General features: G+C 46.6%; 1 protein-coding gene across 5 annotated transcripts in view; it reads right to left on the bottom strand.

Moving 5' to 3' along the window:
• LOC144954281 (integrator complex subunit 14-like) overlaps nucleotides 1-25,390 on the bottom strand; it is a 98,762-nt gene that overhangs the window by 53,064 nt on the left and 20,308 nt on the right. For all 5 annotated transcript variants that reach the window (XM_078884814.1, XM_078884806.1, XM_078884822.1 and 2 more), the window contains 3 exons: nucleotides 24,566-24,708; nucleotides 21,816-21,908; nucleotides 9,642-9,786 (listed from right to left, as the gene is read on the bottom strand). In XM_078884814.1, the coding sequence (XP_078740940.1) occupies nucleotides 9,642-9,786; nucleotides 21,816-21,908; nucleotides 24,566-24,708 (381 nt within the window). The remainder of the gene's footprint in view (nucleotides 1-9,641; nucleotides 9,787-21,815; nucleotides 21,909-24,565; nucleotides 24,709-25,390) is intronic.

Below are 25,390 nucleotides of genomic sequence, written 5' to 3'. Positions count from 1 at the left end.
CCCGTTTGATACCAAAACAAGAAAAGTACGGTAATTGATCAAACACATTTCTTTTTATTGTTTTTTACGGTGTGCCTGTATAAAAAAACAAATTCACACTCAATTACAGGCGTGTCTCGTTTAACGAGCGTTCTTACTACGAGAATTCCCTTTAACGAGCAATTTTTAATTCATACCAAGTTGTTCACAAAACGAGCAAAATGTTCGCATAGCGAGTGGAGACCAATCGATGGAATGCGCACCGTGGCGGCAGGGGGCGCACGGCGGCCATCCGCTGTTCGTTCACCAGCTGTGCTTTGCCAGCGTGTTTCGTCGTTTGGGAGAGGGGGTTGGGTGGGGGGGGACGTGGGTGGATGGGGGGATGTGGGTCGGTGGGTGTTGGATAGGGGAGCGGTAGTGTAGCGGTTAGCGCTCTGCGCTACGAACCTGGTGACCAGGGTTCGATTGCCACTCACGGCCAACACCAGTGACGATTATCTGAGCCCGGTCCTGGGCCTCCCCTAGGTCGACTCAGCCTCAAATGAGTACCTAGTGTGATGTGTAAACATTGCAACTAGGGAGACAAAGGCGGCCGGGCGTGGTGCTCGCTAACAGCACTTGCCCCTACAGTCTGTGAAGGCTATATGGGGGATCTTTGTCTTTGTTGGGTGGGTGGCGTCGCGACTAAATTGCAGAAGCTGAGGACAGACACCTACAAACAGTGTTTCTGCATGTGTGGCAAGTGTTACGTTTGATATTTTAACACCTTATTTTAAAATTATTATTTGCATAATCTAGAATTAAAAGAAGTTGTTCAAGAGTGGAACATTTTGGGGATGAAACGTAGCTCAGCTTTTAATGGTAGAACGATGATCGTTTCACGAGTTTTCACTTACCAAGCAATTCTTCGCGGAACGCACCTTGCTCGTTAAGCGAGACACGCCTGTACTCAGTGTGCACGTGAATCGTTTTTAAGTTTGAAAAAATGTTGGCTGGATATATCCATTGAGAAAGTTCGTCTCGCTTTAACATGCAAGCACAGGCCCCAGGCGAGAAGAGGTGTTAATTGAAAATTAATTATCGTGCTTAATTTTCACATTTATCTAATTTGGACCATGACCTCAGCACACAATTACGTTGCATTTGCGAATACTTAAAAGGCAACACAAACATAGAGGGATTACTGGCACGTATCTAACAATAGCATTGTGAGACGTAATTACAATGAAATAACGCATTTTTAACACATAAATGCTGTGACAAAGTAATAACATTGTCTCGACAGGAGTAGTCAAAGTGTAAAAAAAAGATTACGTGTTCAAACAAGCGTGGGGCAATGGCTTATCTGCAGTGTCCCAGAGCGCAGTGGTCAAAAACAAGCGTGTTACACTTGAAGTAATAAACGATTAGAACAATGTAAAAAAAAATCAATGGTTTCCATGAGCCTCCTGACATAAGACAAGCTCGAATCTTGCAGACGTCTTAGGGCTTCATCCAACGTGGCACGACACATTTGTTCAGGTTACACGTGCTTTCACGAACGATCAGTGCAAGCCTCGAAGCTGCTGGAAGCTCTCCGCCACCCGTCCCCTGTGCGTTGCCAGTGGGCACACGCTGGCGACACCCGGGCAGCGAGCCCAGGCGACTCAACACGATTTGCAGCTTAACCGCATTCGCTGCGACGCAGAGGCACACCTCCAGGCCAAGCCCCTCGCAAAATCAATGTAACGTCCGTACCTGCCTTGAGGCAACGCTGCCGTGGTCGAATGGTTAGCCCACTGGACTTAACAATGCGGAGGTCATCGGTTCAATTCGACCTGCCAGCGCAGGCAGTTGAAACAAAAAGGGCAAGTTTCCTCCGTAACCTTCCCACCTCTTTACACCTGCCACACGCGACGTGCCGAGGTTGCGCGTGGCGGGGAAGCGTGTCCAGCGTGGAAGAGAAGACCAAAATTACCCCAAGAGGTGCTCTTTAGAGTTCACTCTTAGTCAAAGCCCTTTCACCAGTGGTGATGTCAGATGGGCGTCCTCTGGTCTAACACTGTTAGAGACGAGGCTCGAAAGAAAGCTGTCTCTGGTGTGGACCAATCAGTTTCAAGGACAATGCATATATTATCAGAGTGTGTTTTTTTTGCATTCTGACCACAAGTATTGTGGTTAATGCAGACATGATTCCTTGCAAAAGGTTTCAGTTTGGTGTTTGAACATCTCAACACCTGTTCTGTTGCCAGAAAAAAGGGGAAAAACTATTTTCAGGGATTGTAGAGTCGCACCTTTAACCTTTCCACCAGTAGTGAAGGCCGCAGATCCACTGTCCACCGGGGAATATTCTTTTCCGCAAGAATAATGCTTCACATCACAGCTGGCCAGGAGCCCTCTGCGCACGATCATCGTTACACACAGCGCACACGGTGCTACACCGTGGGGAATTGAAGTCGTGCTTTTTGTTCGAACATGTAAATGTGCTCTTGTGTGTGCCAACATGCCCATCATTAACTTACAACATTTCTGTTGAAGTATCACATCCGGCCAGATGCCACTGTTGGCAGAGCCCTTGAATCGCAATTACAAGACCGTAAGTTCAAGTTATGGTTAGAGGTCAAATCAGCCCATCACGCCTCCAGAGTCGATAAAATAGGTATCGATTTTTTGGAGAAGACAACTGTGTTTCGTCCTCTGGAAAACCATTCATCCACCATAGCAATGTGGAATTTCCACCACCAGTTTAAAGCTACCAATGGTAATGATGAGCAAATGCCCAATGCTGATTGAGCATGGAGAGACAATTTTCGGAAACAAAAATAATGTACGCTGGTGTGGGTACTCCCATCTCTTGCAGACATCTGACCAGTGGTGGAAGAGTAGGCCAACTCATCGTGAGAGGGGCTCTATAGAGATCTCAAAACTAGAGTGTTTTTTTAACTGCAAGCAGTGGTGTGAGCCAGTGACGATTACGTTGTTTTATAGGCTAATATTGCTTCATGTTTTCATCTTAAATTATCATTATGACAGCCCTCGTTATATTTAGTCGTGATATGAATGCTTTTCATAAATAGGATTCAACTCTTTCAAATGTTTTACAATTGACCCTCAACGGTAATTATATCGGTAGGATGGTAAATAGGAAGCATAACATAGTCGTCATATATTTACCATTAACATGACAGCAAATGATCAATTTGCAAAACAATTGGGAAGTCATCCATCCGGTCTCATAAAGATTATTACCAATAAAGAAGTCATAAACACGATTAACAATGTAAAATATATATATAAGTTCAACAATGTAATTAAAACCAATGTTTGAACAATAAATCTTTAGGGCATGAAAAATTGTCATACAGTATAACACGTGCAATATCGGTGTTAAAATGCTTAATTAGCACATTCCGCTTAATAGGCCTGTGACAATTCCCTCGTGATTTTGAAGAATTGTCGCAATGTTGGGTCCAGATTGAATTCCAAATTAATTTTTTTAGTTTCCTGAAGTGAATATAGCAGCCTCCAGTGGCTGCAGGGGTCACGTGAACCCACGTTACGTGAGGCCTATGAGTGGGAAAGAGTAGATATTTACGCTCACCATTCGATATCATCGGCAAAGAGAATCTATTTTATCCGATTAAGTGGTGCATCGCTACACCGCCACTGCGTAAACACTTTACGTTATAATACACATTTGTACTCGACTAAATTGGAGATTCTCCCCACTGTCAAACACTCACAAGTGAATTTCGATTTAAAGCTTTCATGACTGCAGGGATTCATCTTCTTGGTTCTTTCGGTAAAGTCACGTAGAAGGGAAATATTTATGTTTTATTTTTATTATTTTATTATTATTTCCCTTCTACGTGACTTTACCGAAAGAACCAAGAAGACTCACAAGTGAGACATGCGGCGGTTCAACAAAGGAAATATAATAGGAATATAAAAATCAAGGTTAAGGCACAGCCTTGCAAGTGCATGCTCACGCCAGTGTTAGAGGAGCTCGGCTCGAGGGAGCTCTAGAGCCCCTCCCCCCCCCCCCAGGGGATTTTGGCCTACTCTTCCACACTGACCAATGGTCTTGGAAGAGGTGCGAGTGCACACACGTGACCCCGGGCCACCGCACGAGACCTACGGATTGACCATCTGTGTTGAAGCCATTTATAACCGATTATCACGGTTGGCTACGTACGGTGCGAAAGAAGTTCAACATACATAAATACAACTGCCCCGCGCATTGGCGATCGAACCTGACAATTTTTGCGTTGCACGTCCAGCGGCACCATGACCATCACACCACAGCGGAATCCTTCAGCAATAAGATAAAGCACTGCGATTCAATAGCTCCAGTAATTATTCTGTGCAATGCAGAATAACATCTAACGAGCCTTAAGCCCGTCCGAGGACGGGTGTATTGCAGTAAATCTGAAACTTGCAAGCGAAAAGCAGACCGCGACGTGATATTCATTGCATCCATTCGTGTGCAATTTGTAAGGCCGCGGATATGGACTGACGTTGTGCATTGGAAGTGACATACGGTGCCGCACATGGAGATGCACATTGCACAATTTACTGGCTGGATTAGGGTCGGCCAACACTTGAGTCTCTTCGTGGGGGTTATTTGGCCGTACGTCCAATATTCTTAGGTTTTTTCCTACGTGACTTTACTGAAAAAACCTAAGAATATGAATCCTTTCAGTCACGAAAGCTTCAAATCTAGAATTCGTACGTCCAATGACAGATTTTCTGCACTGCCCTTTGCTGCCCACCGTGTAGCCCCACAGTCTTTCACACGTGTGATGCATGGTGGACCCCCTCTCAAGCACTATCCAGGCATAAGCCCACTTAGCCGAAGAGATCTGATGAGACCCGGTGCATTACGAGTGATTAGCTCCGTAGCCACACGTGAGATATGCGGTGCAACCTACGTGACGATTGGCTCCAACTGTCCCAGACTTTAAACAGCTCGACAAGTTACATGCGGCGCCGTGTTGTCATGAATACATTCAAAGCGAGAAAAGTGGAGAAACAGTCCGTGAACCAAATTCTATTCAGGCACAATTCATACTTTGCACATTTAATAATTAGGCCTCTTAACATGGAAGTCCTGGGCGCGACTCATTAGCGACTCAAAATCTAACGTCAGAGCAGACTGGAAACGGCGTATTACACATTCATGCTCAACGAGTATTCTAATAACGGCTTTATGAGGCTACAGATGGTACAAGGGCAGCGTCAAGCCTCCAGCTTCAAGCCTACAAAAGCATATCGTGCCATGCAGCTCAAGCAAATTGGACAGTTCATTGTCGGCTGTACAAAAGAATATGGAATGCCCCTCAATGACTTCGACAGAAAGAAAATTAAAATCCCGCACGAATGGCAATGGAGTGGGAGTGGTGGTACAGCGGTGAATGCACCGCGCTGCCAACAAACAGCGACCCAAGTTTCATCTCCCAGGCACGACTAATGATAATGATAACACTGGTCAACAAAAAAAAACATTTTTTTCTGGCCTGGAATTTTGCAGCTGTTTTAGACTAATTTCAGGGTGCTGTTTCCAAATCTGATCTCAGATTTGCTCTATCACATCTCATTTTTAAATCCTTTATATTAAGTTCGCTTGCTTGCTTAGGACCGTGCAAATCTTTCGGTCGTTTAACCCACTTCCCGTGATCCAATCGAGCTGACATTTTCCACACAGACTCGTTTTGCGTGACAATTAATGTTCGTGAAATTTTTTTCCCAAAATTTTACACTTTTTAGGACAAAAATATATTTAATTACCAATTGCTTAATAGTGCAATGCAATCATCTGACCCATAGGTGGCAGCCATCTCAAGCCAGAGGACGAGAGGACTCTAGCCGCCACGCATATAAAGGATTTATAGTGAAAAACTTTGTTTTTACGGGTTATACTTTTTATGCTATCGGTATACCCCATTTTCATTGATTTTACCCGAAATTAATTCTGTCACTTATGATTGCAAGTTGTTGCGAGTCAGTGACTGATTTAGTGTTAAAATATGGTGCTGTATTTTTAGGATAGTGTGTTTATAATATAATTTTATGTAGATATCCACATTTATTTAATATTTTCTTCTGCAGTTTTTATTGAAAATGCAATATTTGATATCTCAAAAACCTGATGTGATAGACAAAAACTGATGCCAGATTTGGAATTAGCACCCCAAAATTACCTTAAACCCGTTGGAATACCTTTTGCCAGAAAAAGTGTGTTGACCAGTGTTATCTGAACCGGTCCTGGCCTCCGCCCTCTACACACTGAACAGTGTGGTGAAGAATGGTTGAGCAACCCGCAAAACCGATACGGTGTGGAGAGGACTTCATCCAACAGTGGATGGATTAAAGGCTGTACGTGAAAGGAATTTTTTTTAAAGGCAATGGGAAATAAAAAAAAACTGCATTTATTATAAACCGCTTGTGTGTCTCTCTGTGTCGGCAAACGCATTTGTTATTACACTGCACTACAATCCTCACGGCAGTGATTTGATTCCTAACCACGCACGGCATCGGCCGCGCATAGTATCAAACCTGTCTTGGGCCTCTACGTGGACTCAGCCTTAAGTACCGGTGCTTGACAGAAAAAGCCAGCGCTGGCCACATCACCCCGGTGCCAACCTTCATAGGTGCTCGCCAACAGCACTCAGCCCGACGGTCGATACGGCGAAATGGGAGATCCTACTCGTTAAATACGCTCGGATGGAGACAACATTTACAGACGGCGTTAAAGAAGGGCGCATTTGCTCAGCGTGTGCAGAGGCCACATCCGGTGCCACCCCTTGCCTCGAGAGGGGCCACCAGCAGCTACAATCGGGAGTTGGCCGAAAGTCAAAAAAGCAGCTTGAGCAGCTGCATTGTACGGAAGATTATTTTTATGCTTGGATAATCCCTTTATAAGCAGTGTCATGCAATTAAAAAAGGCTTATCGGCTCCATATAATTCTGCGCAAATAAGCCAAGCCGTCAAAACAAACGTCTGCTTATTGCGACCGTGTATTTGTTTTTGCGCGCATTTAGAAGCATATTAAGTAACGTAAAAAAGTTTTTTCCCCGTCAACGCTAATGGCCCGTTGGCCGATAACAAAAGATGAAACTGGTGGAAGCCGCTGTTTTATAATTGGAAAATAAAAATCAACTTGCACGCGAGCGCGCGGTACCCGTGGCTCTGTGAAAAGATAATTGAAACGACCATCAAAAGCACTTCCACCAATAACGCCTTTGACACGCGGTTGTCTTCTAGCAGGCGTGGCGACAAACACGGGATGCGTCGCTCTGGGGACTGAGTATGAAGCCGGGATCTGTGACATGAAAAACAGAAAAGCGCGCACACAAAAGGGAGCGGCAGAGTTTACATCATTGAAGGCGGTGGCAAGAAGCCGTCCAAATTTGCCCAAACTGCGGCTTGAAATTTGCTAAGCAGGGCCAACGCCCGAGAGGGAGGAAGACCATCATACGGCACTCGTCGCACTTGTTCAGAGTACGATTGTGGAAATAAACGTCGCACGTAAAGCATCTGTGTGTGTGTGTGTATATATTGGTGAAAATAATGTCCGCAGATGGCACGCGGCGTATGTAGTTGCACAGAGCAACGGAGGCACCTCGCCCCGTGCGAGCCGGTGATTGAGCGCAGCGTGCGTCGACCCAGTGCCAGGTGCGCCATTCTAAACGGCTGCTGAGCACGAATTTGGCAAAATTATACGGAGTTGCATTTGCCGTACATGGCGCGAAGAGGAAATAATACCGTTTAGGGATGAGAATTTGCGTGGCTTTTGCCTAGAGCATTGCTGTTCGAGATTAAGTGTAATTTGAATGCAGATTAAAGGAAAAGACGTGGCAATTACTTAAAGCTTAATTTTTTGCGAATTTACCTGCAGATTTTATAAAAGACACAACAGTGTGTGTGTGTGTGTATTCAGCACACTAAGCATGGTCAAATGACTGCAACTGCTTTCACTTATCGGATTTATAATGAAACATCACAAGGAGCCATGCCAATGTGCACGGGGCACCACGGTGGCTAGGAGATTTTAACTCCCTCGCCTGGTATGCAGGGGGTCGTGGGTTCGATCCTGACACCGACACCTGTATATTTGGAGATTTCATGCTCTCCCCGTGGTCGCGTGGATTTTTCTCAAGGTCCTCTGGTTTTCCCTCCACATTTTTAGAAACAAGCGTTCGAAAATTTGGCTGCTGTAAATGATCACGTGATATGCCACTTAGTTGAGTTATCATTTATGACCAGGTCACTTCTGAAATAGAGCTATACAGCTCAGTAGGACCTAACCTTGTATAATAAAAATTGTTTAGTTTAGTAATTTAGTTTACATGCACACATGTAAGAAATATAATCACCGTTATTCATGGAATGCGGACCATGCATCTATGTCCTTTACCATTACTAAATATCTCTCACCAACTCCAGACTCAAGAAACACAATGTAACGTTCTTGATGTCTTGTCATTTCAAAGAGAGAGCAAGAGAAAGAGCTGAACATATCGAATGAATCCTGAACCTGCCACAGAGACGGCCATCTGGAACTGTTTCACGGGGCCCAGTGTTGTTGTCCAGAGATTAACATTTGGTGGTGGTGGCAGCTGTTTGAGCAAGTGTGAATTTTAAAAGCGAGTCGCTGCCCAAAGGAACTAATAGATGTAATTTGGTTTAATTATCAAAAACAATATCGAATTGCAGAAGTGCTGCAATTTTCAATCGAGTCTCTGTAAAGAGAACATTTCAATTTGACCTCTGAAATCCTGGCTTTGGCTTCACAGAGCAATGCGCAGCCGCTATTAGAGGTCTCAAATTCCCCTCCGTGTGTGCATGTCATGACTTATCCTGGGTCACACTTGTGAATGGAAGTTGCACAAGATCCAGGAGTCGCTTTGAATTCTCACTGAGGGTATAAATACGTCTTACATGTTTCACTTGTATCTCACGATGCAGCTGTGACTAAAGTAACATAAATTTATTCCATTCCATTGTCAATTCACTGCTGGATAAAAGACTCCCCACACCATGTCGGCCACGAGGATTTTCTGGCCGTATTTCACCACGCTAGTCAGTGCGGATGAGTTAGGGAGAGGACTCAAACTGGCTGGGAATCAAACTCATCGCTGGTTACATCGCACACCTCGCGAACAACCGTTCCACCAATACGGTGCAGTTATACCAGATGACTCGAGCGTAAACAGATTATTAGGACAGCGTGGTTTCCCCAATGACGCTCTCCCTGTCTTCAAGTATCAGCAACGCAACACTTAGCCGTGTAACGCAGCCATACCATGGCGACGTCAGAGAGGTCACGATGTGCTACGACGTCACGGTCGCACCACGGGGAGTGACCCCCGCCCCCCGTCTCCACGACAAAGCTTCAAACTCACGTCCGTGGTGCCCCTCGACAACACAACGCCCACTCGTCGCTCCCTCCGGCGTGTGTTTGGAAAGCACCGCATGTTCGTTCAGCACCACGGCTGACATTTTCTCCCCCACGTGCCGGAAGCTTCTCCTGTCACGAGCTCCCGGACAATCTCCCAGTACGTGCGGCTCAACCCGAAAACACGTCGAAGAGCCGTAGAGCACAATCGTGGAAGCGAGACCCGCTTGCTTCTCTGGGCGCGTGTCCCTTCCGTGGGGGGGGGGGGGGGGGTGTCGCTGCTTACCCGAGCTGCACGAGAGCCACCATGCCCTCCACCTTGAGGCTGCCGTGCAGAAGTACGCAGAACGACGGCAACTTGCCTGCGCTGGTCACCGCGGAGCTCTCCTCCTCGGGCTCCTCCGGGGTGCCGCTAACACCTTCCTCGCTCTCTGTGGCCGCGAGGGAGGGGGGAGAGGGAGGGGCGAGGGTTGATAAACTACTGGGATGTGATTCGGGGTTGCGATTCCATTCAAGAAAATAATTTTGTCTTATTTATAAAGTGTCGTTTTTATTGTTTCTCAATTTTTGGGGGGTTTCAGAAGCGACGATGTCATAGGTTCATGGGGGAGGATGTATCATTTGTTTGCATATTTTGTCATTGATATCTTCGTCGTCAGCACCAGCCATGGTTGAAAGCTACCCCAAGCTACCACCACCACCACTTCTCACAATCCTGCCATGTAATATTCCACCCAGCACATGTACATGAACTGATTTCATCACTCCATCTCCTGGGTGGTCTATCCTCCCCGACGACACCTTCCACCCCATAGAGTTCACACAACCGTAAATAACCAGATCTCGGAGGTGTGGTACACAACATTTCACGTGCACATGAGAATCGATTTTAAGTCGACGAGTCAAATCATCGCCACTCGCCTACCAACATATCAAGTGCAGCAAGAGGAGCATATCATCGCTACACCATGCCCCGAGCGCCCTGTAATCCGACAGGATGTGGCTATGGTCGAGGCGTGACCTTGAATGCGTCGCTGCGGCTCACCCATAAACGTATTGTGAGAACTTGGCAGATTTTCACTTGGCATAGATATCCTCAGAACGTATTATCTAGGCTGTCGCTCTTCAGAAGTTGTCGCGTGAAATTGTCAGATTTTGTCATTTCACGTGGAGCTTGAGAAACATTTACTAGACGCTGCATTGCAGGTACGTTGCTGTTATTTCTTTTTCAAATCACATTTGTGCAACGTAGACCTGTTATTCCCGAGTACTTAATGCGAGGGCAATTGTAAAAATTGCACGATGCGTTGGACATGCACGTAAATAATAATCAACTGCCTCGAAACGTACGCCTGGCGTAGACATTCAAGTCAGCCGCAATACGTCAGATTTTTTTTTTGCAGCCGGCAGGGAAATGACTCAACGGAAGGTAAAGTAAATTTGGCCACATTTCAGCAATCTTATCTCGACTCCGCAGACAGGAGTGAACGGACAAGTACAACAACAACAACAACAACCGCCATTCGTCACTAAGTAGCTGTGACGTCGCTTGTACCAGGCTACGTGCGCTTTAAGGCCACGTGAAGTGTCGAAGGCTCGCTGCTGGCAAGGAGATCACGAGACAGACCCAGGTGCCATATGGGTTGACCGACCGCGATGACTGACAGATTTAGTCAGTCAACACAGAGACGTTACTCACGTTCCTTGACAAGCATTGTTGAGGAATAAACTCTCACCAACTCTGAACCGCTGCCCCGAACACCCAAAAACAAAGGCAGTGGCAGAGAGGGGGGGGGGGCCCGGGGCACGGTGGGAACAACGTGTCCTGGAGCCCCGGGTGGTTCCTGCTGCCTGCTCCACCCCCCCTCTTCCCACTGCGCCCGCGCCTGACAGGCGGCCTCTGGACTCCCTCCAACAGCCGCGCGCATGCGGGTGGAGGACACTGCGATGCCGGCACTCCCCGTACGCTTCTCTGGCAGGGCACACAGCTGGAGGCGAAGGTGCGGCCCTGCAATCGCCCAACTCGGGGCGCTGTCGACAGAAGCGACCCCGCACGGACGAGCTCGAGAGAGAGCGCCCCCCCCCCACCCTCTCTCTATATATATTAAAAAGTGGGGTGCTTTGCCTACTCTTCTATGCTGGTCAGACACCACCTGCCGATCGATTGGCTAACTACGGTGGATCGATTTATACCGCTGGGTGGACAGAGGCGGGGGCGGGGAGTGTGTAATTTAAGAAGCTAGGCAGAATGTTTTCAACTGCCGCGCCCGGAGATTGAATCTCTGAAGCAGTTTTAACGCTGCCGTTTTGATGGCGATACACATACAGCCACATAGAGCGTGTGTCCGTGTGGCGAGCATCGGCAGTGCATCTGCCAGTCATCTCAGTCAGTCGACCCATGGAACCTGGGGCTGCCACGTGACCTCCTTGCCAGCAAGCGAGCCGCCGACACTTCGCGTGGACACGGAGTGCACCTGGCCTGGCACAAGCGCCGTGGGGACGTCACCGCAACTTGGGGACGAATGGAGGTCGTCGTCGTTGTTGTGATAGTGTAGTAGCTAGCGCACTGCGGACACGGTGACCTGGGCTCGAGTCCTGGCCACGCCTAACTCGAATGGCAAATTATATCTGAACCATTCCTAGGCAAACTTCCCTCTACGCCAAACCACATTGACCAGCTTGGTGAAGTATGGCCATTCAACCGCCACAACTGACATGGGAAGGCCTGCGTCCAAGAGTGAATTGATGAAGAGTCCGGTATGAAGCAGATGTGGAGAAAAAAAAAACCCATGCTTGAAATGCACTCATTTCACTCAGCTACCATTTTATGAATTGCATTGCGTTTGGAAGCAATTCTTATTGAGAACGTTTTCGTTCGATCGGATTTTTTGGGTGGCGCTGCGGCTTGAGCAACTTGACTCGTGATGGAAAAGTTGAGAGTTCACATTTCCAGTCGAGGGTCGTCTCGGCCCATCGTAGGTGGGAAATCAATGGTGGCTATCCTACGAAGAGAAGACCCATCCCATAAAGAATGGAGCATTTCCAATACCAGCACATTAGGGCCATTACTGGAAATAAGCACAGCTCCGTGCTTATTTGATGGGGAAGAGATGCTTCCTCAATATATACACAAACATAATATTTCATCTTCTTGGTTCTTTCGGTAAAGTCACGTAGAAGGGAAGTAATGAAATAATAAAAATAAAACATAATAATTGTTTTATTATGTTTTATTTTTATTATTTCATTACTTCCCTTCTACGTGACTTTACCGAAAGAACCAAGAAGATGAATCCCTGCAGTCACGAAAGCTTTAAATCGAAACATAATATTATGATGTTACCGTGGATGTAACGCTTAGCACACTGGACTTGCGAGCCAGAGGTCGCCAGTTCAATCTCCGGGCGTGGCAGCTGAAACAATGGAGATACATTTCTTTAATTCCCCCTACTGCCTGATGGGGTAAAGTGTCAGTCCTCCCACCTTTTCCAAAAGGTCTGGCCAGCCTACAAGAGAAGTCCAAACACTTTCAAAAAGGGGCTCTCTCAGAGCCGATTCGATTGGAGGTCGTTCTGCCAGCAGTGGAGTGAGAAAGCAATTGCAGGACTGCACCTTTACATTTGTCAGCTGGTAAAGCACGCTTTACCTTACCTACTAAAATCTGACCACGCTATCCAGCGAATGGTGCTTTAAAAAAAAAACTACATACAACGTGTACTTTTTTTTTTAAATCCCACATTTCCTTCGTATAATACAAAACGGTACATGCAACAACAACAAAATCCATAAAAAAAAAGAAAACACCATTTGAATACACCGACTTTTCCATATATATATTTAAATTTTAAAGGAGTTATTCTCCACGGACTTTGAAAGCAGGGACACGCATTAGGAATGCAGGTTAGGCGCAACACGCTCACGAAAATGGCAAGCCCACAGCAATCACGCGTTCACGCCAGTGACAGGCAACCACGCTCCCTTTCCTGCAGCCTGGCAAGCAGCCAGCCTCTTGCTAAGCACCTCATGGGTTCCCTTCATTAGCACGCATACTTTGCGAAAGGAAAATTAAAATGAAACAATTTACTGCTTCCAATTATTCTCCGCCGACGCTGGCGCAAAAACAACGCGTAACAATGTCACATGATCGTGCCACATTCTGCAAAGGTTTGCATTAGTGGCGCCGAAATTGCTTCAACTGCGTAGATTATTACTTCTCCATCTGGGTTATTTAAGGCGTTTTCAGCAACCACAATATTATACGCCGTTCCTTTACCCACACTCGTTACCCAATTTGCGGTCTCCGAAATAATTTGCGTATCGCTTTGTGGGAGATCAGTGGCATCTTCTTGGTTCTTTCGGTAAAGTCACGTAGAAGGGAAATAATAAAATAATAAAAATAAAACATAATTACAAATAATTCTCACGACGTTTCGGCAACAACGCAAGCAGCCGTCCTCAGGTGAGGACGGCTGCTTGTGTTGTAGCCGAAGCGTTGTAGCCGAAACGTCGTGAGAATTATTTTTATTATTTTACATGTATTATTTCCCTTCTACGTGACTTTACCGAAAGAACCAAGAAGATGAATCCCTGCAGTCACGAAAGCTTTAAATCGAGATCAGTGGCATGTTTAGATGGTGAGACTGGCCCCGGCCATAGCAATGTGGTGTTTCCACCAGGATGCTGGTTCAGTGCCACCATTGGCGATGAGCATCGGTGGGCCATGAATTTGAACAGGAAGTCGCTTTGACTCGACAACAAGAGTCGAACGCCCACAAACGACCTCAAGCGACGTAAATACCGCACAGTATACATAACGCCGCTTAATTTGTTCATTAAGGACAGCTCGCGGTAGGCACATAACAGGCCCATAGCTCAACGAGAACAAAGAATGAGCAAATGTTTGCTTGGTCACACTCCAAGCAGCCAGTGAGACAAATTCTACCTCCGGCGCCAAAAATCCCTGCAGAGATCCTCAATTACAGGATGTCGTCGAATGTCCCTTTGTGAGCACAGTTATTTATTTATTTATACAGGGTTTTTTTTTGTGTGTGTGTGTTCCACCCAGCTTCGGCCTCAGCAATTCAAAGTGACAGAAGCCGGGCCAGAACTCGACTCGCTGGAAAGCTGCCACCCTGTCTGACGGCAACGGTGAATTGGGCCTCGCTATTCAAAACTTCCATTAAATAAAAAAAAGCCCAAAGGGGGTAAGAAAAAAAAATCCTGCCGTTCTCCAAGCCCGGCATCACAGACGAGACTCACATCGGACGGCGGTTCCCACTGCTGCTTTGGGCTGGGAGCCAGGGCCCGGGCGATGCCTGAGCAACATGGCAGTATCCGTCGTTCATTAGCTGCTGCGATAAATATCTGGCGCAGGCTCCCATCACACCCTACTCTGCCTGCCACGCTCTAATCGCCGCAAGAATTGCATTTTTTTCCTAATCGGTCAACAGAAATCTGTCTCGCCGTGTCTGAGGGACACTTTGCGTCTGGCCAGGAGTCGTTGAGGAACAGGGTTCGACTCGCAATTGAAAGGGTGCTTAGGCGAGGGTATACTCAGCCCATTATCCATTGGGGGGGGGGGGGGGTTGCTGAAATAAGAACCACAATGTGGACAGACAACAGCAGTTGTTCTATCCAAAGATTTGCTCCCATGAGTATAAACGTGGAATTTCCACCACTGGTTTAGGGCACCAATGAAAATAATCCTAACCCACATGCTCATTTGTGCACGGGGACACGTTGACCCTGATGTGATACTCATTGTATTTGTGTATTTTGATGATTATTTCATTATTTGTATTTTTAGTATGTATAATAACAATTCAATAAAATTGGGGAAGAATATTCACGTGCCAGTGTCACACCCAAAAGGGAATTAATTTTGCAATTTTCAGCAAGTGAGGAATAATCATCATTTCATTAGCAGCCAATTAAACGGTATGTAAATGTGTTTGCAACAAAAACGTTCAATATGAAAGTTTTAAAGCAAACTAATTTGTGTCACCTTCATTCGGAGGGCTTCTGCATCAAATGACTCTGAAATTGTGGGGAGGTTTTGATGACTGGCATGGGTGGCTTAGAGTTCTGGCCAGTTTGTAGGAAATTGACCATTTTCTTGGTGCTTTCGTTAAAGTCACGTAGAAGGGAAATAATTAATTAATTAAAAATAAAACATAATAAAACATAATCAAATATTATGTTTTATTATGTTTTTTTTCCCTTCTACGTGACTTTACCGAAAGAACCAAGAAGATAAATCCCTGCAGTCACGAAAGCTTTAAATAGAAATTGACCATTTGTGAAGGACACAATCTGCTAAAAATGTGTGCGTGTGTGTATATACAACCCCAGGTTATGAGTAGGACATTATGTGTCCAAGTTATGGTTACATTTACATATACAGTGTAAATGACCGCAATTCATTATGGCAGCAGAACATGGAGTGTTTCTCTTGTAATAACAAGATAATGTATCTGCATGGCGTTTCCCTGTAAATATAACTGATGGCTGTAATGGCGTACATCATGATGTCCCCTTAATTTAACGCCAACCTCTGATAATGCGGTCACCTTTCGTGAGTGGTCCTTTGATATTATCCACCATTTATACAACGCATAAATCAAACCCATTAATTTCATAGGCAGCTCATAATCAGATAAAGCATGTGCCACACACTTCGTTGCTATAGCTTAATATAGTACCCCACCCCCCACTCGCTGTGCAGTTAGTGGTAAAACAAAGACATGAATTATATTCATATTTATTAATTACACCATGGAGACACGGAGGCAATTAGTGAACAAGAGCTTGCACTGCCTAATACATGATTTAACAAGATCATTCTCTTTGGCCTGTTATTATGTTCTTGTGGCTTTTTTAAATTGTCTTTATTTTAACCATGTCCTCTGTCTCCTCGCGTAATGAAGTGCACTGCAAGCACTTGAAAAATCAATGCTGAGAGAAAACCAAATTGCACGTGCTGGAGGATTGTGAATGCGTGGAGGCTTGCCTAGCAACAACAAAAAAAACACCAGTTTCGTGCGAATATTAATAGGTTCGACAAACAACCCAAATGAGCAAACAACAAGCGTTCAAATTCAACCCCAAGAGCCGGTGGCAAATTTAGAGCGTTGGACTAACCCAGTGCTGTGTTCTCATCCACAAGCTGGTGGGGGTTAGGTAGGGGTGAAGTGTGCCTCCTCTCGTGGACGAGAACTTAAAAAAAAAATTCGTTGCTGTTGTTGCTTTTGTTGGAACAAAACGCGAGCTCAACACAGCACGCAGCGCGCGGCTCGCATAACCGCGCGTCACTTTCCCTGGGGCCACAGTCCAGACGCAACTGGAGCATATAAAGGAGGCGAGGTAAACAAAAGTATCCCGACCACGTGAGCACACCACGTCAGCGGAGGGGTGGGGGCGAAAATGGAAATGTAAATGGGGAGGGGATGACGGGGGAGGGGAAGTATAACCAACCTAATGTGAGAGACTTAGGGCAGTGCAGGGTGGGGGGTACTTTAATATTTAACAAACCCACCTCACCTCTCCACTGCTCACCCGATATCCGCCGTGGTTCAGCGTGATGTCCTAAATTCAGATAAAAGTGCTGGGAGCTTGCTCACTTCTTCGTTAGTTCCTGAAATTATTTTTTTCAATGTCCTAAAGAAGCTCGCAGCGCATGCAGGGAAATGCCGGGACATCGTGTCGAACACCACGTGGTACGGCCTGATAACATACCTGAGTACAACCACGAAAACTAGAAGCCCAGCTTGTTAGATAACTCTAGATTCATGAATTAAAATTAAAGAAAAACAAAGTAAAATCTAAAAATATTAAAATTAAGTGATCATTCCAGAAGATCAAGTTAAGAAATATAAAATTAAACACAATTTGGCTCACGATTTCCTGGCACTGTTAACAGTAAATACAAATCTAAACCGATTATTGATATTCTTGCAGGCTTGAACACAATATGTAATGTACAACGTTCCAATAGGGTGTTGAGTTTCTCCAGAGTTTCACCCAGCCAGCTATTGTGATACTTTAATTTAGGTATACTATTCGGGAAAGTGTTGTTAGTGAATGAGAAGATAGTATTTCGATACACGAACAAATACAAACACAAACATCTCCTATATAGCATTCAAGAAACTGCTGGGGCAAATACTGTAAGCTAGCACCTATGAAACCCGGCATGACGCACAAGAGGGTGGGTGGCCAAAACCACGCTCAGCCACCTTTGTCTCCCTAGTGCCGATATTCACACGCCGCACCAGGTACTCATTTAAGGCTGAGTCGACCTAGGAGAGGCCCAGGACTGGCTCAAGTATTCCTCATTGTTAATGGTCATGAGTGGGTAATAAACTCGGGTCGCCGGGTTCGTCACACAATGCACTAACCACTACACCACCGCTCCTCATTAACCCCTACACCACCATTGCCGCACACGCAACAAAGGGTGGCTCTTTGATAAGTAGACCAAGCCGGCAACCAGCCCATCCTAGAGATGGGATTGAACGTCTTTCTAAAACCACAATTCCTCTTAACAACTGCACGAGACGAGCCAAGGAACGGAACGCGTCTGAAACGTCACCCAAACGTGGAGTTGGAGTGATGAATTCAGCTAATGTGCAGGCACTAGATGATTATATCACGGGATTGTGAGAGATGGTGGCGGATTTGGAGAGGGGGGCGATAAAGCCTCGTTATGCTCCTGACTCCACCGCCCAGTGACCTTTAACCCCATCGCGCTTACCCGGTGAACGAACAGCTACATTGCACGTAAAAAGTACGGATCATGCCACACTGCTTTCTCTCCTCGTTTTTCAAACTGTTTACAACTCTCAAACCAAAAAATATCACGAGAGAGTATTGATATTTTGCACGAAACTCTTGATGTATACCAGGTTAGGATGTGTTTTTTTTTTCTAAAATAAGATGTACTTTATAATATCAATATCGCATCAAATGTGTGATTACGTAACAGCCCCTTGGTCGATCGATTGCTGGATGAAGGCCTCTCCATGCCGTGGCTGTCGGAGTGATTGACCGTTGCTTCCAAACGGTGAAGAGTGCAGATTACTGAAAGGGGATTCCAGGACCAGTTCACAAAAAAACATCTCTCATCAGTGGCGTTATAAGGGGCCGTCCATAAATGACGTCGCGCGATTTTTGACCCCCCCCCCCCTCATCGTCATACGGCGTCACAAAAAGTCAGACCCCCCCCTCCCCTTAAAAATGACGTCACAAAGCTCTGCCTCCCCCCCACCCCAAAAAATAAAACATGCTTCAAATCGCTTTAAACTATTGTCATTGTAGTGCGTATTTAATGTGCCGCTGCACTCTGATTCGTAGGAGAAAACATTTAATAAAAAAGTATATTTAATTAAGTAGAACGTGTTGTCTATATTTATTTAAAGTTGCGCATTTTGATATGACGTCACATTTCTCAAACCCCCCCCCCCCTCGTCACACATCGTCACAAACGTCTGACCCCCCCCCCCTAGGTGCGTGACGTCATTTATGGACGGCCCCTAACCCAGATCACCGAGTTTATAGCGCAGTGTGCTAATAACTGCAGTACCGCTATAACCTTCATCAAATGCACGCCGGGTGGATTCTTGGCATATTAAATTGTGACCAATGAACTGGGTATAGTTTAAACGTACGCACCGAGATTAATTACAGATGCAATGTATGGTCCATCGCCTGGTACGCAGGAGTTAGTGGGTTCGATCCCGACCACGACGCCTGCACATTGGCAGTTCGGGCATTCTCTCTCCTTGTGGTTGCTAGCATTTGTCTCCGGGCTCTCCGGTTTTGCGCACCACATTTACAAACGTGCGGTCAGATCATTTGGCTGCCACTATAAATGCGCGCACACGTGATGAGAAGCCACTTCTATGAGTTGCCATGCGTGGCCAAGTCACCTCTGCTAAAGAGCCATGTGGCTCAGTGGGCTTTACCTGCCGAAATAAAATAACAACTTAACATGGTACAAATAAGCCGTGTTAATAATCCCCGAGACACCAAATAACCTTGCTTGTGTCAGCGGTAAACATTTAGTGGCACAAGCACTCCACTAGGGGGCGATGCGGGCACTCGTGACGGTAGGAAAACACTGGGGGGCGGGGGGGGGGCGCTATTGCTAGTGTCTGTGCGACACCCACTGGCAGACATCGGCGGAGAGGTTTCGTAACAATTCGCCAAAACCACACAACCCTTCGGCCAGCGAAGCACCATTTCCCACGAGTTGATGAATTGGTCACGATTTAATTGAAGAATCAGTTATTTCCGAGCTTGTTTGTCGCAAGCCCACACGTGACGGGTAAAATCCATCATCGTGGCAGAAAATCAGCGCAGGGCCGGAACGTCACGTGGTTTTCGAGCAACACGCACAGAAACGCGGACAACGTGCGTTCAGCCTCGTGCATTATGCAACGGCCATCAACAGTTCAGGAGCTGTTGATGGATTTTGATGAATGCTTTTTGTTTGTATCGTCCCATTAGTACTGGCCCATCCCGACTGTTCTGTTTCTATGGCCTTGTTTGTTCTCTCCCATCTGTGCTACCTTCTCGTTATGTTCGCCTTATTCATTCTGACCATTGGCCCGAAGAAAACACGTGCGGAACATTGGTTGGGATTGAAAATAATTGATTCACGCACGCATTGCACGACGGTGGTGTATCGCAAGAATCAATTTGAATTATTCATGAATCATTACATTCCCGTCGTCAGGTTTTTTTTTTATTTCACCAACAGAAGGAAGTGTATCCATAATAGAGGGTTTTTTTGAGTTAAATCGCGTAAATATAGAAATGTGTCGTTAAACCCGCCACCACCCGACACAGCCAACTGGGTGTGTACCCTTACTAGTTGGCTGTGTCGGGTGGTAGCGGGTTTAACGACACTTATATATTTACGCTATCTAACCCAAAAAAATACCTCTATTATGGATATTGGTCGCGAAAGCCTACGTGTTAAACAGAATGAAGTTTATTCTGGGTTAATTGCTTGATTAGCCCAGGAACCAATCAACGACATCACCGTCCACATTGGTCATGAAGTCGGAAGCAATGTGGGAACCGGCAACCTTTGGAGTGAGCAACATCTACACGTGGAACGTTTTGAGTATGGGACCGCTTGTGGCTTATTGTGGTCACTGTGACACCACACGAGTGCACAACGGGCAAAACGGATTGGCATTGTTGCGTTTAATTTTGCTGTCGAACTTTTACAAGCTCAGCAACAATGGAGCAGCAGGATTAACAATGTAAAAAAAGAAACAACTCAAGAATCACATTCCGGTTTAGCATTCCTAAGACCCCATGCCATGTAATCCACTGACTTTTAAGGTGCTGGAAAATTTACAAGCGAAAGCGATGATTCATGAATTACCAGGTGTCTTTGCCAGAAAGTTAAATTTACACTGACAAATTCTGGCACATGCATATCGTTAGATTAATCTCACAGATTATTCATCCTAATGCAGGCAGGTGAAATAGGCACAACACATTTTCCACCGCGGAAGATGTCCACTCCTGATCGAGCATTTTCTGCCAGACCAGACCTCCGATATGTGACACAGACACAACCCTGCATACATTTGTGCATCTTCATAATCGGATAACTGCTGCGGCTCACAAATGTGTGTACACACTGATGGCTCGTTTTACATAAATTACTTATCATACATTGGGAGCGGTGTTCCAAGTGGTTAGTGCAACGGAATTGTATTCCTGGTCATGGTTAACATCGGTGGCGAATGAAACCTGAACCAGCCCTCACCAGAATGATGCAATATGCTCAAACAACCTCCATGATTGTCACGGTTTGGGGAGGCCTTCAACCAGAAGTGAATTTACAAAGGGGGAGTATATTATATTCGACGCACGCAAGCATATTTATACATTTTTGCAGCTCAATAATCACACCCCCATATTACATAAACATATATTATTGCCATCTAATGCATGTACACTTCCACGCCAAAGCATATACATTCTTCAAAAATTGAATTCTTTACCTCGACTGTATAGGGTTTTCACCGGTGTGCTGTATGGTGCTCTGAGATTCTTCAGGACCAACCCATGGAGCGAAATGTTGCAAAATCATGCCGGACAACACTCGAGACTAGAATTATTAAAAATATTTTAGCAGCTAAGGCCCACTGAGCTGTAAAGCTCTTTTTCAGAAGCGACCTGGCCACAAATGATAGCTCAACGAAGTGGCTTATCACGTGAAAATGTATTGCAACCAAATACTCTAAACGCACGTTGAATCTAAATGTGGAGGGGAAAACCGGAGGACCTGGAAAAAAATCCACGCGACAACGGGGAGAGAGAGAGACACCGCAAAGTCCAAATATACAGCAGGCGTGAGGGTCAGGCTCGAACCCACCACCTCCTTTCATACCAGACGAGGCAGTTAACAAGAGGCATCAACAAAGCCATCATCCCTTACCTTTGGCCGGAGCGATGGGCAGCACGAGGTGACGGGAGAGCACGGGGGGACTGGACACGTCGGCCAGCTCCAGGAACCCCACAATCTCCAAGGCTTCGCGCACGATCGAGACGAAGACGAGTGCGCGAGAGACGGCGTGCGGGGAGGGTGGTGGGGTGGCGGCGGCAGGGTTAGAGCGTCTTCGCCGCGAGACTGCCACTCCACGCGCAACTCGCAACCGGCTGGGCGACCGCCGCCGAGCGTGGCGAGCGGCAGAACCGGCCCTAGACCTTTGGGGGCCCTAAGTAAAATTTGGTTGGAGGCCCTTTGATGTATGATTTTTTTCATCCACTAGCTAGCAGTGACTCTAGGGGGCCCTCTGCTGGCCACGGGGCCCTTTCCAATTACAAGGGTCGCTTAGTGGTTGGGCCGGCTCTGGCGAGCGGGCACGATTCCTGTGAAGAATATCTCGCACGCGCCAAGATATTGTTCCGAGCAGCAAACGGCGGTGCTACTACGCTGAGACCGAGTGTCAGCCGGTTTATGCGTGCACGTGACCTGCGCAGGCAGGGATACACGTTAGTTCAATGAAGACAGATGCTTCAGTCACACCAATTAGCATGTGCAGCGTGGGCAACGGACTCCAAGTAGTCTTCTCCAAATAGACTCCGCTTCACAATGACGGGGAAACTCCCGTGGCGTTTGTTATATGGACTCAAGGTTGAAAATAAAAAGCGGACGGATGGTAGCTGTTGGCTTCAGCCATTCAATGATGATGTCACAAAGCAGATCTGCAAATCCATCGGGGGAAAGGTTACCTATAAGAAGATCTGTACAGGTTTCCCTCGCTTTATGCAGCTGTCTCGTGTAGTTTCACTCTATATTCTTGGTTCTTTCGGTAAAGTCACGTAGAAGGGAAATAATAAAATAATACAAATATAAAACAAACAAAAAAATTCACGAAGTTTCGACTGCAACACAAGCAATTATCATCAGGTGTGACATCCACAGCAAGAGACGTCGTGAATTTTTTTATTGTTTTATATTTGTATTATTTTATTATTTCCCTTCTACGTGACTTTACCGATAGGAACCAAGAATATGAATCCCTGCAGTCACGAAAGCTTTAAATCAAAATTTTGTTTCACTTTGTGAAACTACACGAGACAGCTGCTTGCTGAGTAGAGCGTACAGAACACACAATGTTGGTGTCTCAAGGCCGACCTCATAGCCGCATATGGAGTGAATTTTGGGCTATTCACCTTCATGTCAAACCAAAACCAATCCACAACAATTGGAGCAGTTAATGTGACTTCTTAAATTCTGGCCCCTGGCTCTAAGTCAGAGTACCGAGGTTACACAGAAACTGCTTGCCACACATGAACCAAGAATACTTTTGGGATCTCGTCAAGGAGCATAAACCATAACGCAAACTCCGGTCATCCTCGTAGAGGTTTTTGGCTAACAATCGAACAAAGACGGCCACTGCATCACACGCTGTCAGGAGGGCTTCAGAAGACTATCTGGAACGCTCTTCCTTTCGATATTAGGAAGCCACTGGAGCCATGCATTTTTAAATCTAGATTGAAAAAAATTCTTTAATACCGCTTTTTGTGCTTAGTTTGTTGTCCTTCCGCCGCACCTCCGATTAGCACGGTTGGCTACGTACGGTGCGAAAGAAGTTCAACATACACACATACGTACGAAATGGAATCCAACATCACGGAGAGGCCCTCGACATGCACCCCACACTGTGGCGTCATCGTGCGAATGAAGGTGAATGAGAACCCGCCAGCGTGACCGTGGGTCAGCGTTGAGCCTGCGTGGATCCCTCGCTGTGCCACCGTGCGACGCAGCGACGATGTTTACACACCGCACCAGGTTCTCATTTGAGGCCGAGTCGGCCTAGGGGAGGCCCAGGACCAGTTCAAATAATTGTCACTTTATGTTGGTGGCCATGAGCTGGAATCGAACTGGGTTGCCGGGTTCGTAGCGCAGCGCGCTAACCGCTGCACTACAGCTCCACAAACACGCTGTAGTATGAAGACTGTATCAGCTGCCTTGGTGTGGGAGACACACATCGCATCGAGGTTTTAGAGTCCCGACTGCTTTTCAGCATCTCAGCTGTTTTCAGTCCTTCTGTTACGTGCTTTGGAATACAACTCAGGTTTTTTTTTTTTCAAAGCTTCAAAATGTTAAAGCATTAGGTTGCCAACATTTCAACGATATAGACACGGTGCACATCGGAAAAGAGGCAGTCATAACCCAGCGACGTCGCTAGAGGCCGCTATGGCAATGCTCCTGAAACAACATTCTCATGCAAGATATGTTTTTTTAACAGAGCTTGTATGTATGCATCTTACTTGGCGTTACATACCATGGAGTGAGAGGTATTCCACAAGCCCGGTTTAATTAGTGTCACTTAACATTAAGTTCATGCTTTAAATGGGCTATGGCTTGGGAACTGTCGTGTGATGGTTAGCGCACTGCATGACGAACACCCCAACCCCAGTTCCATAACCGCTCATGGCCGACACCGGTGACGATAATCTGAACCAGTCCTGAGCCTCCCCTAGGTCCACTCAGCCTCAAATGAGTATCTGGTGCGATGTACAAACATCGCCACCAGGTGAGACGTAGGCAGCCGTGCGTGGTGCTGGCCACCCACCCCCTCATGTGCAGTGCCGGCCTTCGTAGGTGCTCGCTGAAAAAGCACTTGCCCCCAACAGTCTGTTGGGGCTATGTCGTTGTCTATGCCTGTTGCACCGTACCAGAGGAGATGCACTTGGGGTGAGGATCGAACTCGTGCTCCGGGGTGACGGGCTCAGGCCGCGGGAAGAGGGTCACATCGGACGCCAGGTGTCCGCAGCGCAGCGTGGCCGGGAAAGGCGTGTACACCTGCTCCGTGAACTTGCTGCAACGAGCGGAAGCAAGCGCACACAACGCGCCGCCTGGGTTACACGGCCACGGGGGGCAGAGGCAACTTCTCTGTTGAGCAGATCCCACCACGTCTGCCCGGTGCTCGCTGAGCCGCATTGCACACGAAGTGTGTGAACAGCAACACCCCGCTGACCACGTCAAGGAGCAGAAACCATCACGCACACTCCGGCCGGCCATCCTCGTATCAGCGGCGGCTTTCGGCTACGAGCCATCGAACAAAGACGGGACACTGCATCGTGCGCTCGCAGATGCGCTACTGTGGCCCTCTGGAACGCTCTTTCTTCCGATATTAGGAGGCCACCTGGAGCTATGCACTTTTGAATCTCGATTGAAAACTTGTTTTCTTTCTCACTGCTTTTTGTCTTTAGTCCGTTGTCCTCCCCACGCACCTCCGATGAGCACGTCTGGTTATGCACGGCGTGACAGAAGTTCAACGTGCAATACATACATACATCAGGATTTGGTGATACTGCTGTGTGATGGTGTTCTTTGTTAGATTTTATTTTATTGAAAAACTTGCATGATCTTCCTTCTCAACGTGCTCCAGGAAGTGTCTCTGATCTTCGTTGAAGAGGTGGTTGGTTGTGGCACAAAGACGCAAGTGACTGAGCACATTGAAGTGGCTCGGCAATAACCAGCACGGTCAAAGTGGCACC

Source organism: Lampetra fluviatilis, chromosome 3 (genome assembly GCF_964198595.1).
Source record: "Lampetra fluviatilis chromosome 3, kcLamFluv1.1, whole genome shotgun sequence".
Taxonomy (NCBI): Eukaryota; Metazoa; Chordata; class Hyperoartia; order Petromyzontiformes; family Petromyzontidae; genus Lampetra; species Lampetra fluviatilis.
Note: the sequence above shows the minus strand (reverse complement) of the source record. Positions and strands in the feature narration are given on the sequence as shown.